This window comes from Hyla sarda, chromosome 7 (assembly GCF_029499605.1).
Source record: "Hyla sarda isolate aHylSar1 chromosome 7, aHylSar1.hap1, whole genome shotgun sequence".
NCBI lineage: Eukaryota > Metazoa > Chordata > Amphibia > Anura > Hylidae > Hyla > Hyla sarda.
Genome location: NC_079195.1, coordinates 171,139,883 through 171,157,091, shown reverse-complemented (window position 1 = coordinate 171,157,091; position 17,209 = coordinate 171,139,883). Strand labels below are relative to the sequence as shown.

The following is a 17,209-nucleotide window of genomic DNA, read 5'->3' as shown; positions in this document are numbered from 1 at the left end:
TTTTGGACCGCAAGCCCAAGACAGCCATGGAAGCAGCAGAACTAGGAGATGACTTTGCCAACAACCGGGCGCCATCAGCAAAGCGTGGATCTGCACAAGCTGGAGCAAGTACCTGGAGGGGAGCCACACAACCACAAAGCACCACCAGGTCAGCCGGGAAATTCTTGCCATCATTCCCAAAAGCAACAGGAGCCACATTGGGTCAGGGGGACAACCGCCGATGTTACAGATGCAACAATATTGGGCACCTGAGTGCCACTTGCCCCAACAAAAATAATTCTCCACCAGTAGCTGGAGGACACACAGCCATTCTTCTGGTGTCTGGAGCGGTGGAGAAAAGAGGGGATAACCTACAGAGTGTAACTGACGGTGACCGGGTGACAGTGGGGTTACGAGATTCTGGAGCCTCATTTACCTTGGTGCGGCCTGAAGTGGTGGATACAGAGGACATCATCCCTGGGAGAACCATGGCTTTAAAAGGAATTGGAGGTGTGCGGCCTGCTGTGCCCATGGCCTGTGTGTACCTGGATTGGGGTACAGGCCAAGGTTTGAGGGAGGTGGGGGTCTCTGAGGACATCCCTGTTAATGTTCTGCTGGGGAATGATTTAGGTCGGATGCTCTGTCATTTTGCTCCAGAGGACACTACCTGCACCCCGGAAGGGCTAGGAGAGAGCCCTGTTCATTCTGAGGTACTGTGCAAGACTTTGGGAGACACTGCAAAATGTGGTAACTGGGAGGGGGTGCAGGGGATTGATAATTGTTTACCTGTGACTGAACCAGTAATGTTTTCCAAAAGTGGAATGGGGTGTATTGTAAAATGTGGTGACAATGCATTGCCAATGCCAAAACCTAGTGGAGATGGGCTAGGGGGAGGGGTTGGTGTGCCCCTGGTGACATGTAAGGATGAGGGACCAGCAGTGAGTGATATATCCCAATCCTGTGAGCCTAAGGAGGAGGAGGGAAGGAGTGATAGCCCTGTGTATGATGCCTGTATTGTTATGTCTGGAACTGAGGGGGAGGAAGGTAAACCCCAGGGAGGCATACCAATGGTGGCAGTGGTAACGTGTCAGCAGCATGCCAGGGCTGCAGCTTTAACAGGAAGGGAGGATGGTGATGCAAGGGGCAAGCTGTGTGACTTGCAAGCCCCAGCAGAGGAAGGTGGAGATGCTAGTTCACCTGGGGGAAATGTGCTCCCTGATACCACGAGATGGGGGGAGGGAAATGAGCATTTCCTTGAAGCTCTGCGCAGTCACCCTTCCCTTGAAGGGCTGAGACAATGTGCTGAACATACAGGTGTTGACACAGATGGGCATCGGGTATATTGGGAAAAACAATATCTCGTACTGGGAGTCCCTTTCCAAAGGCATGCTAGGGGCCCAGGAGAGAGAAAGGCAGTTAGTGGTTCTTGGTTGCCCTTGATGAGAAAGGTCAGAGGCAGAGACAGTACCACATTAATATGGCATACTATGACCCTGAGAAGGTGGTACTCAGTGTATGTAGTGCACCAGAGGAAGGGCTAGGTAGTGATCCCCTACTAGACCTAGTGGAGGAAGCTAAGAGCCAGGGATCCCTTCAGGATGTGGAGATCAATCCACAGCTCTCAGATGAAAGGAGGAGGCAGCTTAATCAGGTACTAGGCCCCTTCAGTGCCATCTTTGCCTGGGAATGCAGGGCCTGTGGTATCAAGAAAAGAAATAGATGGTTAAGGGAGACAGATCTATCAGCCTGGAGAGGCCAGATCTCTCTGTTCCCATCTTAAGGGGGAGGTGTCAGGCCCAAGGCCTGATTATTAAAATGCTATATGTGTATTATAAATTATATCTGTGTATAAACTAAGACATGGGTGAGGGGTCATTCAGACTGTGTTTTGTGTATTGCATTTTATTGGGGGTCTGGCTGTTTGTTTGTATTTCCTTTGAAGTCATGCACTCTGGTCTCATCATATAATCAAAGAGATAAGGGGTCAGGAAGAGAGAAGACCCTCTGGTGGGATCAGAGGGGAGGGGGGAATGGAGTCTCCCTCCCTGGAGACCAGATATGATAGTAAAACAATGCTAGACTAAAAGTTGGGTGTTGAAGGCTGTGCAACAAGCTGACAAGACCATCCTAAGAACAGCTGGAACTCTCTCATGGACTGATACCATCATGCTGTAAGAACTTCATCTTTTGTTTTCTGAACTTGTCTTGCAAAACTTTTTAATATATTTTTATACCTGTATGTCATTTGTTCCTGTATTTTTATATATTTGGCACTGTGATACCTTTTATCAGATTAAATGTTTAATTAATCAGCTCTGGTCTTTGATCGCTAAACATATGAGCTCACCTTTCTGAAGGCAGCTCTGGTAAAACACGTTTATCTAAGGGTTAATTTGGTGACTTGCACCATCACACACTCTCTCTAGCGTCTTAGCTGGACCGATAGGGTGTGATCGTGACGCTGGCATACTGGGGCCTATGAGCTGATCACTGGCATACTGCGGCCTACGAGCTAATACTGGTATCCCGCAGCCATCTCTCTGTTTTGGCACTTTGTGTTTTCTATGCTGTAAAAATTACTTTTACCCACAGTTGGCAAAAGTCAGAGAGGAGTGGCCAGGGATCTACAATGCCCCGGGGCTGCCAAGCCTATCTTCTCTGGTGTCACAGCACTGCCCCAGTCTGACTGGCACGCAGCTCAGTTTCTTTGTCAGTCAGTTAGTGGTGCCAGGGCAGTGATGTGATGTCGGAAATGAGATTGAAGACCCCTGACTAGGCCTCTCTGACTTTTGACAACTGTAGATAAGTCATTTTTACAGCATAGAAGACAAGGAGTGCCAAAACAAATGTATGGCTGCAGTATACCAGTGATCGGCTTGTGCTGTGCTGACAAGTTATTGACTTATTTTTATGTGACAGTTGTGCTTTAAACAAAAAATATTCACTATGGGGGAGATTTATGAAAGCCTATATAAAGGATGCTACTCTCATTTTTAAAAAGGCCTCTGATCGTTTGGTATAGATAACTCCACCACTGATCCTCTGCACAGGTTTTCATAAATCTCCCCCTATATAGCTTAGATTTGGACCCTATAATGCCTTGGTGTTATGGCCTTCAGCCGAGATGCAGCACAATTCAACATGGTGATCTTTGCTCATATGACCCATGGGTCCCATTTTTATTTTTGCCCAGGGCCACACTTTGTCTAAAACCAGCCCTGCCTGGCAGACAGTAATGGACATGCTTAGGAAGGATCTGTGCTTGTCTTGGGGCTAAATGGCTATGCTGTGAGATTACCATAATACTGTGGCAAGCTTTTTTTGAACTGGTATTTTCTGTTTGAGTTTTCTTCTTTTGCCTACAAATCCTATAATTCCATTTTCCTCCCTCCCACACATCAGCCACCCCACCCATTGAAACATAAATAAGCTGCATCCATTCAAAAGACCTGTGGTTTTCAATCAGGGTGCCTACAGCTGTTGCATCAGTTGCAGATTGATCTCTCTCCCACCACATGATCCCTCCACCCATTGAAGCAGACAGGCTCCCTGTCATCAGCTGACTAGTGAGTCAGGTCTCGGCTGCATTGCAACCTGGGAAAAATCTGAGAAAACAGTCATTTTGTATGTTGTTAAAAATAAATATTGGGGTTAAAATCACATAAGAATTATGAGAAAACCATCACACACAGGCACAGACACTATATTATGAACTACACTAACTTTACATCCCCTGTAGCATAGTCAAATAAAAAAAAATCCTGGAATACCCCTTTAACCCCTTAACGACGCAGGACGTATATTTACGTCCTGCGCCGGCTCCCGCGATATGAAGCGGGATCGCGCCGCGATCCCGCATCATATCGCGTCGGTCTCGGCGCTAATCAACGGCCGGGACCCGCGGCTAATACCACACATCGCCGATCGCGGCGATGTGCGGTATTAACCCTTTAGAAGCGGCGGTCAAAGCTTCTAAAGTGAAACTGAAAGTGACCCCGCTGCTCAGTCGGGCTGTTCGGGACCGCCGCGGTGAAATCGCGGCGTCCCGAACAGCTGATCGGACACCGGGAGGGCTCTTACCTGCCTCCCCGGTGTCCGATCGACGAATGACTGCTCCGTGCCTGAGATCCAGGCAGGAGCAGTCAAGCGCCGATAATGCTGATCACAGGCGTGTTAATGCACGCCAGTGATCAGCATTAGAGATCAGTGTGTGCAGTGTTAAAAAATGAATAAAAAGTGATCAAAAAGTCCGATCAAAACAAAAATCATACCGATAAAAACTTCAGATCACGGCACAAAAAATGAGTCCTCATACCACCCCATACGTGGAAAAATAAAAAAGTTATAGGGGTCGGAAGATGACATTTTTAAACGTATAAATTTTCCTGCATGTAGTTATGATTTTTTCCAGAAGTGCGACAAAATCAAACCTATATAAGTAGGGTATCATTTTAACCGTATGGACCTACAGAATAAAGATAAGGTGTAATTTTTACCGAAATATGCACTGCGTAGAAACGAAAGCCCCCAAAAGTTACAAAATGGCGTTTTTTTTTTCGATTTTGTCGCACAATGATTTTTTTTTCCGTTTCGCCGTGCATTTTTGGGTAAAATGACTAATGTCACTGCAAAGTAGAATTGGCGACGCAAAAAATAAGCCATAATATGGATTTTTAGGTGGAAAATTGAAAGGGTTATGATTTTTAAAAGGTAAGGAGGAAAAAACGAAAGTGCAAAAACGGAAAAACCCTGAGTCCTTAAGGGGTTAAGCCCTGCGTATCTAAATGTCCTACCTATCTGTTAGTAATAATTCCCTAGAGATTTAGATAAGAATTTGATGTACAAACAAAATTAGACAAAACATAAAACACCAGCTTCTCACATATTCCTTTTTTCACACCAGCATTTTACCACCATATGTATTTAGATTCATCTTCCTTTTATCTCACATAAATCCAGGTTTTATGAATTCATAATTCTGTACATGTACCACTAGATGGCAGTCGCACACCACCTTTTGTCAAGTATTGTAATTGCCAGCTTCCTATTCGATGTAGGGTCACATGACCAGGAACAATATGAGGATGTGTAGTGCCTCCGGTGCATGCTGCTGTCCTTTGTACCTGCTGCTCCACTATGTTCCTCACCAGAGTCACCAGAGAAGCCGTGGTCGGCATAGGTATGCTGGGGGTCACCTTCGCTGCTGGGGTCTACATTGGTGAGTGCAGATTGCAGCTTTTGTTTCTGTATTATACTGCAGTGAACATTACATCAGAAACCATTTGTATAGATGTGTGAATTGACATTACTGTTCTGTAATCATTCCTTCCAGGGTATCATAGCACATTCACTGCAGATTTCATACAAGGATATTTGCAGGTAATAGTCACTTTAAGTTACCATAAATAAAGCATTAAATCTGCAGTGTATATGCTACAGTACCTCACATAAGTGAGTCCACCCCTGACATTTGTATAAATATTTTATTATATATTTTCATGTAACAACCCTCTGCTACAATGTAAAGTAGTGAGTGCACAGCCTATATAACACTGTTTAATGTTCTGTTCCCTCAAAATAACATCAGACAGGCATTAATGTCTAAACCTTGGCAACAAAAGTGAGTACACCTCTTAGGCTCCTTTCACACTATGAAAAGGACCCGTTATAAAATCGCGGGCGATCGCGGGGTAAAATGGCCATTAGAAAAGCCCTAACTTACATTAGTAAATCCCATTATAGTCTATGGGATTGTTCTAATACACGTTTTAACCCGTTCTCCCCCGTCATTCATAGCGCACGTTATTTTGGGACAGGAGATAGTAGCGGGAGAAATAGTGCATGCATATAACGGGTCCTTTTCATAGTGTGAAAGGAGCCTTACTGGAAATGTCCATATTGGGCCCAAAGTGTCAATATTTTATGTGGCCACCATTATTTTCTAGCACTGCCCTTAGCCTCTTGGGCTTTACAGGTTGCCACTGGAGTCCTCTTCCCTCCTCCATAACAACATCATGGAGCTAGTGGGTGTCATAATGGAACATATAACAGATCTTTAAAAACAGATGAATGTATAGTGTGAAAGGGGCATTTAACCCCTTAAGGACCAAGCCCATTTTCACCTTAAGGACGAGGCCAATTTTATTTTTGCGTTTTCGTTTTTTCCTCCTCGCCTTCTAAAATCCATAACTCCTTTACATTTCCATCTACAGACCTATATAAGGGCTTGTTTTTTGCGTGACCAATTGTACTCTGTAGTGAAACTTCTCATTTTACCATAAAATGTACAGCGAACCCCCCCCCAAAAAAATTTTTAGGGAGGAAATTTTAATGAAAACCACTATTTTGCGCATTTTGGAGGGTTTTGTTTTCACACTATACACTTTACGGTAAAAATGACATTTGTTCTTTATTCTGTGGGTCAATGCAATTAAAATTATACCCATGGCTAGATACTTTTATATTTTTGTGCCGCTTATAAAATCAGTAATCTAAAATCACCCTATTTTGACCACCTATAACTTTTTCATTTTTCCATATATAGGGCGGTATGAGGGCTCATCTTTTGCGCCGTCATCTGTACTTTTTATCGATACCACATTTGCATATATAAAACTTTTAGATCATTTTTTATCATTTTTTTTTTTATTATTATTTTTATAAAATGTGACAAAAAAGCAGCATTTTTGGACTTTTTAAATTTTTTACGCTTACACCATTCACCGTACGGGATAATTAACATTATATTTTGAAAGTTCGGACATTTACGCACGCGGCGATACAAAATATATTTATTTAAAAAAATTATGCTTTTTGGGGGTAAAATGGGAAAAACGGACAATTTTCTTTTTGTTGGGGGAGGGGATTTTTCACTTTTTTATATTTTTTTTACATTTTTCAACTTTTATTTCACACTTTTTATGTCCCCATAGGGGACTATCTATAGCAATCCTTTGATTGCTAATACTGTTCAGTGCTATGTATAGGACACAGCACTGACCAGTATTATCAGTCATCTTCTGCTCTGGTCTGCTCGATCTCAGACCAGAGCAGAAGACCCCGGGACCTCCGGCCACCATGCTGGATTATCGGATCGCAGAGGCAGACAGGCATATTCGCTGATGTCCTCTGCCTCATGACATCACAACTCCGTCTTTGCTCCTCCGCCACGGGCTATAGAGGACAATGATGGCACAACTGACAGTTGATGGGGGCTTGTGTGTGAATTCTTACAGCATGTGTAAGTGCACGATTATGTATGTTTGTTACAGCGTGTCACCCCAGAAGTAAGAAGATTAAACAAGGAGAAGGTTGTTACAGTGTGTCCCCCCAGTAGTAAGGTAATTACATGAGGAGGAGGGTTGTTACAGTGTGTCACCCCAGTAGTAAAGAGATTACATAAGGAGTGGGATTGTTACAGTCTGTCACCCCAGTAGTAGGGTGATTTCATGATGAGGAGGTTTGTTACAGTGTGTCACCCCAGTAGTAAAGTATGTCAAAGGGCGGAACAATGGGTGTGGTCAAGGGACAGCAAAGTTAGTCTAGGGTGGCAAAAATCCTTGCACCAGCCCTGATCCCATGACTTTAATAGACTTGGCAGCAGCTGCCTGGCACTGGTCACTAAAGGTCTGCTTATTGTCCATCATTACCCCAAGCCCTTTTAAGTGATAGTTTTACCCCATTTTTTAATATTTAGCACACAGTCATACATCTTGTTTCCTTGGCCTAAGTGCATAAGGCCAAGTTCACACTGCCGCTGGACACTAAAGGGAGCTCTATCACTTATCCTGTTTAAACCACAGGTGTTCAATGAAGAAAGGATTCTGCACGACCTTAACTCCTGTAAAATACCGGACACCGACGGACCTCATTCAAGTTAATTGAATTCCTCGGGACCGAGCAAGACCCATCAGTGCCTGTTGGGAAAGGGTCCATACGGCTTCTTTGTTTAGTGCTGAATAGTCACTAAACAAGATGGAGCCGAGCGGCAGTGTGAATGAGCCCTAACCTTGCATTTATCCACATTAAACTTCATTTGCCTTTTCTCTGCTGAAGCCTCTAGCTTCTTCAGATCCCTCTGTAATATTCTTCTTCTCTGTGATGATTATCTTACAGAGCTTGGCATTATCTCCAAATATTTAAGTACTATGTAATCCCTCTACAAAGTTCTTAATAGACACATTGAAAAAAAAGCAGACCCAGTACCGACCCCTGTAGTACCTCACTTGGATTAAGTACCCTCTGTTTCCTCACACCAAGCCACAATGCACCAGATTCCTATAAATACACTTCATACACAAGTGTTTCTCCATAGCCCAGAAACAATCTTCTAGTCGTTCTTCTTTACCTGTTGTAGCCAGCCTCATACATTTGTTTCATACAGGAACACACAGCCGAACTAAATAATTAATAATGCTTTTACCTCATGACATTTTCCTCTGCTAATTACATCTATTCATCAGAAGCCATTTCACTGGTCTTTAGCTGAGAACTGAGGAGTTTTTTTTGCAGCATTTTCAATGGCCGCAAAATTTCATTTTTACTTTTTATATGTAGAAATTCTGCATTCAGATGTTATTTTGAGGTCTATAGCAAAATGCTGCTAAGTCTACGTACACAATGTATTTTGGGGCATTTGGGGGATTTGTTGCATTTCTTTTTAAATTGTAGGGTGTGTTTCTCCACAGGCTTTTGTAGAAGACTAGAAAAACAGCAGACAAGACATATATACAAAAGAAAAATGTAAAAAAAAAAAAAAAACTGTGTGTGAAAGAGGCCTAAGGTTAGAAACACAAGTTGCAGATACACTGCAGTTTTTCTGCAGCAGAAAATGTGCCAAAGTTTTTCTGCTGCTGCTGAAAATCTGCAGCGTATTTCTGTATCTGAGGCTAAGTGTTTACTTGGTTTTTTTTTGGAGGGGGGGGGGGGGCGCACCAAAAAGGTGAAACAGTTGCAAAGCCAGAGGTTAGCTGAAAGTCGATAGGAATTTATGAAACTAAAACCTACATGGTGTTTTTTTTCCCCTAATTTTGTAAATTTTTCTGCGCAGTGGCAAAACTGCCATAGTTTCAGCATCTAGAGAGGTAAGTAGTGATGCATAGTAGGGCTGCACAATATGGGAAAAATGTTTGCGACATAATAAACAAATGGTGAAATCCCCGTATTTCATGATCAATCCCCTTATTTCGTATAGCCAACCCCCCTAAATTTCATGTTCACTGACTAAACAGTAAATGGAGGGGATTTAATATGAAATGGGTAGAAATTTGCTTAATTCCTCCTCTGCATGTGCCTGGCCTGGCATAGTCTCCACACTCTTTGGCGTTGTTGCGTTGCTCTATTGTGCAGTGCAGCCGCATGGGAGTGAGCACTGGGAGTAAGTAGTATCCAAAATCTAGGGGTTAACATGTCTGATTCCGGATGGGGGGGTCCGGCCACTGGGACCCCCGCAATCTCTGGCACAGCACCCTGTAATCCAATGCACTTTGCTCCGTGCCAGATGACGGGCGACCACAACTGTCACACCTCTTCCATTCATGTCTGTGGGAGGGGGCATGACTATTTTTATTTTTTACATTTTTTTTATTCCCCATAGGGCAGTGTTTTCCAAACAGTGTCTCTCCAGTTGTTGCAAAGCTACAACTCCAGTCTTTGCAAAACTACAACTTCCAGCATGCTGGGAGTTGTAGTTTTGCTACAGCTGGAGGCACACTGTTTGGAAAATATATAACAATGCAGGTCAGAGCGGCACTTGAGCAATTTGCCATGCACGAGGATTATGTAGGATAAAGTAGAGAAAGTATCCCAGCACAGGCTTAGGTGCTTTTCCAATGCTTTATTTAATGCATAAAGTGTACAGGAACGCAAGACGCATTTCGGCTTCCGCCTTTATCAATTGCATGTAATTGATAAAGGCGAAAGCCGAAATGCATCTTGTGTTCCTGTACACTTTATGCGTTTAATAAAGCATTGGAAAAGGACCTAAGCCTGTGCCGGGATACTTTGTCTACTTCACTGTTTGGGAAATACTGCCCTATGGGGACTACTACTTGCAATCATGTGATTGCAGACACTGTTCAATGTTGTGCCATAGCACAGCATTGATCAGTGTTATTGGCGCTCCATTAATACAGGCTGCTGAGACTGCCTGTAGTATTGGAGCGTTGATCGGATGGGAAGGAGGAAGGTAGGGAACCCTCCTCCCATCCTCTCAGCTGATTGAGAACCCACGGGTTTTGCCGTGGGTGTCCCGATCAGCTCCACTGAGCTACCGGCACTAGTTTTAGGCATTTTAGACGCTGCAATAAACTTTGATTGCGGTGTCTAAAAGGTTAATGCCGGACATCACCCAGTATGAAGCGAGCTCAGCTCCCGAGCTTGCTTCATATACCTGCCGCATGGCTGAACTGTATGCATACAGTGGCCAGTCCGGAATCACGTCAGCTGACTTAAGCCGCTGCAGCTACCAATCATCTTAGCCGTTGGAGGAGGAGTGCAGTCAGATGGACAGCTGTGCCAATCCTCCGCTGAAGTCACCACCGCTGCTGCCACGGAAGCCCCTGCCGCAGTTACTGGAGCCACTGCAGAAAGAAGAATAGTAAAACACAAAAAATAGTTTAGTACCCTGGGAGAGCTCCCATAAAGATCAAAAAGCAGAGCCCTCAGCTTTCCCTTGGCAGCCTTTGGGAGCTATAGTTTTGCAACAGCTGGAGGCTCCCTGTTTGTGCATTTTTTAGCATGCCTTTATTTTTAGTGTTTCCCAATGTGAACAGAGCATCACTTACTAACCATATTCCTATATAGATCACTGGTTTACTGTATGCACAGCAGTGCAACCTAGTTCAGCGATCTACACAGATATCAGGTTTCCTGTATATTCTTGCTGGGAAGAAGGTATACAATGTATACGTTCTGCTCAGCCTGAACTGTACCCATGGCTGTCTAGCTGTGGACACAGCTTGCTTGCTAAGAGCAGGTACTCCTGTCAGTATAGTGGGATAGTATACTATACAGCCATCTGAGGTAAGTAGTAATGCGGTGTATCACTATGTACCGCTTAACACTTCGTGGGCCAGACGCTCTGCATGGAATAGTATACCCTGAAGGCAGGAAAAACTGCCACAGAGTGAAAAAAATTGGTGCTTACACACCTATAAAAAAAATGCTGGGAAAAAGCAGTTGCAGTTTTTCTGATGTTTTTGGAGATAAAACACCAGAAAAAGTGTAAGTCTGGTTTCACATATTTTGCATCCTTATTACATTTGTTTTTTGCTAACCACACTGCTCAAAAAAATAAAGGGAACACTTAAACAACACAATGTAACTCCAAGTCAATCACACTTCTGTGAAATCACACTGTCCACTCAGGAAGCAACACTGATTGACAATCAATTTCACATGCTGATGTGTAAATGGAACAGACAACAGGTGGAAATTATAGGCAGCTAGCTGAGTACCTAGCATTGCCCGGTTTTTCCTTCCTAATCCTTGTTGGGGAGGAAAATCAACAAAGGAGGAAGCTTTTGACTTCATATCCCATCCTCATATATTGTTGTCATATCCCATCCTCATATCCCGAGCTCCTATCCTGACCTCCTATCCCGACCTCATATCCCATCCTCATATCCCAACCCGTAATATGTGTACCAGGTATTGAAATATCTCCAGCCGTACGGAAGTTATGTGGGAACATACATTTCCCATTGATTTGCTTGGGACTTTAACCTCATAAGGACGCAGGGCGTATGGATACGCCCTGCATCCCGAGTCCTTAAGGACGCAGGGCGTATCCATACGCCCGTGGGAATTCCGGCCCCCACCGCTAGCCGGTTGGGGACCGGAGCCGGATGCCTGCTGAAATCTTTCAGCAGGCATCCCGGCATATCGCCCAGGGGGGTCATTATGCCCCCCCATGTCGGCGATCGCCGCAGATCGCTGGACAATTCAGTCCAGCGATCTGCGGCGATTCCGGGTCAATCGGGTCTCCAGTGACCCGGTGACCCGGAATTACTGGCTGTTCGGGGCCGTCTCTGACGGCCCCGAACAGCCAGAGCCTGCAGGGGTGAGGTGGCACTGGTGCCACCTCACGATCGCCCTGATTCGTCGGCCGGATTACCGGCCGACCAATCAGGGCGCCTGCTGCGGGTGTCACTCCCGCACCCGCTCCGCCCCTCTTCCGGAGGACGTGAGCGGGTGCGGGAAGACGACCCCGGGTGCTGGGGACCCCGATCCCCGGCGTCAATGTTGGGATCGGGGCCCCAGGAGCGACGGCGACGGCGAGGGACAGCCTGCGATGGAGCAGCAGCAGGAGGTGAGTTACAGCCTCCTGCTGTTGCTTAGCAACAGCTGCCAGCATGCAAAAAGGGCATGCTGGGAGCTGTAGTTATGCAACAGAAGGAGGCAGACCACCACAACTCCCAGCATTCCCTTATGGGCATGCTGGGACTTATGGTTTTGCAACAGCTGCAGGCACATTTTTTCTATGGAAAAGTGTACCTTCAGCTGTTGTATAACTACAACTCCCAGCTTGCACAAACAGCTAAAGTGCATGCTGGGAGTTGTAGTGGTGCATCTGCTGGTTGCATAACTGCAACTCCCAGCATGCCCGTGGGCTGTCGGTGACTGCTGAGAGTTGTAGTTTTGCAACAGCTGAAGGCACACTGGTTGTGAAACTTAGAGTTTTTTTTTTACCTAACTCAGTGTTTCACGACCGGTGTGCCTCCAGCTGTTGCAAACTACAACTCCCAGCAGTCACCTTACACCATGCACCGTACATGCTGGGAGTTGTAGTTTTGCAACAGCTGGAGGCACACTGGTTTTGAAACACTGAGTAAGGTCACAAATTCCGTGATACATAACCAGTGTGCCTACAGCTGTTGCAAAACTAAAACTCTCAGCATGTACAGTCTGTCAGCGCAGGCTGGGAGTTGTAGTTTTGCAACAGCTAGAGGTCCCCCCCAATGTGAATGTACAGGGTACACTCACATGGGCGGAGGATTACAGTAAGTATCGGGCTGCAAGTTTGAGCTGCAGCAAATTTTCTGCAACAGCTCAAACTGCCAGCGAGAAACTACTGTGAACCCCCGCCCGTGCGACTGTACCCTAAAAACATTACACTACACTAACACAAAAAATAAAATAAAAAGTAAAAAAACACTACATATACACATACCCCTACACAGCCCCCCTCCCCTCCCCAATAAAAATTAAAGCATCTGGTACGCCACTGTTTCCAAAACGGAGCCTCCAGCTGTTGCAAAACAACAACTCCCAGTATTGTCAGACAGCCGTTGACTGTCCAGGCATGCTGGGAGTTTTGCAACAGCTGGAGGCACGCTGTTTGGGAATCACTGGCGTAGAATACCTCTATGTCCACCCCTATGCAATCCCTAATTTAGGCCTCAATTGCGCATGGCGCTCTCACTTTGGAGCCCTGTCGTATTTCAAGGCAACAGTTAATGGTCACATATGGGGTATCGCCGTACTCGGGAGAAATTGGGCTTCAAATTTTGGGGGGTATTTTCTGCTTTTACCCTTTTTAAAAATATAAAGTTTTTGGGAAAAGAAGCATTTTAGGTAAATTTTTTTTATTTTTTTTACATATGCAATAGTCGTGAAACGCCTGTGGGGTATTAAGGTTCACTTAACCCCTTGTTACATTCCCCGAGGGCTCTAGTTTCCAAAATGGTATGCCATGTGGGCTTTTTTTGCGGTCCTGGCACCATAGGGGCTTCCTAAATGCGGCATGCCCCCAGAGCAAAATTTGCTTTCAAAAAGCCAAATGTGACTCCTTCTCTTCTGAGACCTGTAGTGCGCCAGCAGAGCACTTTTCACCCCCATATGGGGTGTTTTCTGAATCGGGAGAAATTGTGCTTCAAATTTTGGGGGGTATTTTCTGCTTTAACCCTTTGTATAAATGTAAATTTTTGGGGAAACCAAGCATTTTAGGTACATTTTTTTATTTTTTTTTACATATGCAAAAGTCGTGAAACACCTGTAGGGTATTAAGGTTCACTTTACCCCTTGTTACGTTCCCTGAGGGGTCTAGTTTCCAAAATGGTATGCCATGTGTTTTTTTTTTTGCTGTCCTGGCACCATAGGGGCTTCCTAAATGCGGCATGCCCCCAGAGCAAAATTTCCTTCAAAAAAGCCAAATGTGACTCCTTCTCTTCTGAGACCTGTAATGCGCCAGCAGAGCACTTTTCACCCCCTTATGGGGTGTTTTCTGAATCAGGAGAAATTGGGCTTCAAATTTTGGGGGGTATTTTCTGCTATTACCCTTTTTAAAAATGTAAAACTTTAGGGAAACCAAGCATTTTAGGTAAAAAAATGTTTTTTTTTTTTACATATGCAAAAGTCGTGAATCACCTGTGGGGTATTAAGGTTCACATTACCCCTTGTTACGTTCCCCGAGGGGTCTAGTTTCCAAAATGGTATGCCATGTGGGGTTTTTTGCTGTTCTGGCACCATAGGGGCTTCCTAAAGGTGACATGCCCCCCAAAAACCATTTGACGCTCCTTCCCTTCTGAGCCCTCTACTGCGCCCGCCGAACAATTAACATAGACATATGAGGTATGTGCTTACTCGAGAGAAATTGGGTTTCAAATACAAGTAAAAATTTTCTCCTTTTTACCCCTTGCAAAAATTCAAAAATTGGGTCTACAAGAACATGCGAGTGTAAAAAATGAAGATTGTGAATTTTCTCCTTCACTTTGCTGCTATTCCTGTGAAACCCGTAAAGGGTTAAAACGCTTACTGAATGTCATTTTGAATACTTTCGGGGGTGCAGTTTTTATAATGGGGTCATTTATGGGGTAATTCTAATATGAAGACCCTTCAAATCCACTTCAAACCTGAACTGGTCCCTGAAAAAAAGCGAGTTTCAAAATTTTGTGAAAAATTGGAAAATTGCTGCGGAACTTTGAAGCCCTCTGGTGTCTTCCAAAAGTAAAAACTCATCAATTTTATGATGCAAACATAAAGTAGACATATTGTATATGTGAATAAAAAAAAAAAAATTATTTGAAATATCCATTTTCCTTACAAGCAGAGAGCTTCAAAGTTAGAAAAATGCAAAATTTTCAAATTTTTCATAAAATTTTGGGATTTTTCACCAAGAAAGGATGCAAGTTACCACAAAAATTTACCACTATGTTAAAGTAGAATATGTCACGAAAAAACAATCTCGGAATCAGAATGATAACTAAAAGCATTCCAGAGTTATTAATGTTTAAAGTGACAGTGGTCAGATTTGCAAAAAATGGCTGAGTCCTTAAGGTGAAAAAGGGCTCAGTCCTTAAGGGGTTAAACAAAAACCCCAATCCTCACAAATGGGTGTAGTTAAGGGTTAAATTAACTATCCTATATTTTAAGTGGATATATAAGTAACATGGCTTTAAACAAAAACCCTGCCCCTGGCAAATGGGGGTGAGTAAGGGTTAAGTTACTTTTCCTATGTTTGTTGTTGACATATAAGTAACATGTGTGCCAAGTTTAATGTTAATATCTTTAGCTGTTTGGACGTGATGCTGGAACATACTCACATACACACACGTTGAGTTTTATATATATAGATTAGCAAGACACCCCCAATAAAGGAGTGGTTCTACAGGTGGTGACCGCAGACCACTTCTCAGTTCCTATGCTTCCTGGCTGATGTTTTGGTCACTTTTGAATGCTGGCGGTGCTTTCACTCTAGTGGTAGCATGAGACTGAGTCTACAACCCACACATGTGGCTCAGGTAGTGCAGGTCATCCAAGATGGCACATCAATGCGAGCTTTGGCAAGAAGGTTTGCTGTGTCTGTCAGCATAGTGTCCAGAGCATGGAGGCGCTACCAGGAGACAGGCCAGTACATCAGGAGACGTGGAGGAGGCCATAGGAGGGCAACAACCCAGCAGCAGGACCGCTACCTCCGTCTTTGTGCAAGGAGGAGCACTGCCAGAGCCCTGCAAAATGACCTCCAGCAGGCCACAAATGTGCATGTGTCCACTATGTCAGAAACAGACTCCATGAGGGTGGTATGAGGGCCCGACGTCCACAGGTGGGGGTTGAGCTTACAGCCCAACAACGTGCTGGACGTTTGGCATTTACCAGAGAACATCAAGATTGGCAAATTCGCCACTGACGGTCTGCGCTCTTCACAGATGAAAGCAGTGTTCACACTGAGCACATGTGACAGAGCCTGGCGGTGCCGTGGAGAATGTTCTGCTGCCTGCAACATCCTCCAGCATGACCAGTTTAGTGGTGGGTCAGTAATGGTGTGGGGTGGCATTTCTTTGGGGGGCCGCACAGCTCTACATGTGCTTGCCAGAGGAAGCCTGACTGCCATTAGGTACCGAGATGAGATCCTCAGACCCCTTGTGTGACCATATGCTGGTGCAGTTGGCCCTGGGTTCCTCCTAATGCAAGACAATGCTAGACCTCATGTGGCTGGAGTATGTCAGCAGTTCCTACAAGAGGAAGGTATTGATGCTATGGACTGGCCCACCCGTTCCCCAGACCTGAATTTGATTGAGCACATCTGGGACATAATGTCTCGCTCCATCCACAATGCCACGCTGCACCACAGACTGTCCAGGAGTCATCTCCTCAGAAGCATGCCCAGGCATTGTAGGGAGGTTATACGGGCACATGGAGGCCGCACACACTACTGAGCCTCATTTTGATTCTGACAGCCCCGAACAGCCATAGCCAGCAGGGGTGAGGTGGCACTGGTGCCACCTCACGATCGCCCTGATTCGTCGGACGGTTTACCGGCCGACCAATCAGGGCACCTGCTGCGGGTGTCACTCACGCAACCCGCTCCGCCCCTCTTCCGGAGGACGTGATCGGGTGTGGGAAGAGGACCCCGGCAGCTGGGGACCCCGATCCCCGGCGTCCCTGTTGGGATCGGGGCCCCAGGAGCAGCGGCGGCGGTGAGGGACTGACCTGCAGTGGCGGCGTGGATCAGCAGTTGGAGCTGAGTGACAGCCTCCTGCTGTTGCTTAGCAACAGCTCCCAGCATGCAAAAAGGGCATGCTGGGAGCTGTAGTTATGCAACAGCAGGAGGCAGACCACCACAACTCCCAGCATTCCCTTATGGGCATGCTGGGACTTATAGTTTTGCAACAGCTGGAGGCACATTTTTGTTGTATTACTACAACTCCCAGCTTGCACAAACAGCTAAAGTGCATGCTGGGAGTTGTAGTGGTGCATCTACTGGTTGCATAACTACAACTCCCAGCATGCC

At 45.2% G+C, this 17,209-nt stretch overlaps 1 protein-coding gene across 3 annotated transcripts in view; it reads left to right on the top strand.

The window, feature by feature from the left end:
- The first annotated feature begins 5,056 nt into the window (after positions 1-5,056).
- COMTD1 (catechol-O-methyltransferase domain containing 1) overlaps positions 5,057-17,209 on the top strand; it is a 74,929-nt gene continuing 62,776 nt past the window's right edge. For 2 of the 3 annotated variants that reach the window (XM_056531300.1, XM_056531301.1), the window contains exon 1: positions 5,057-5,197. In XM_056531300.1, the coding sequence (XP_056387275.1) occupies positions 5,116-5,197 (82 nt within the window). In that variant the 5' untranslated portion in view covers positions 5,057-5,115. Of the gene's footprint in view, positions 5,198-7,126; positions 7,220-17,209 lie in introns of those variants that run through there. The other variant, XM_056531302.1, reaches the window with a different exon arrangement.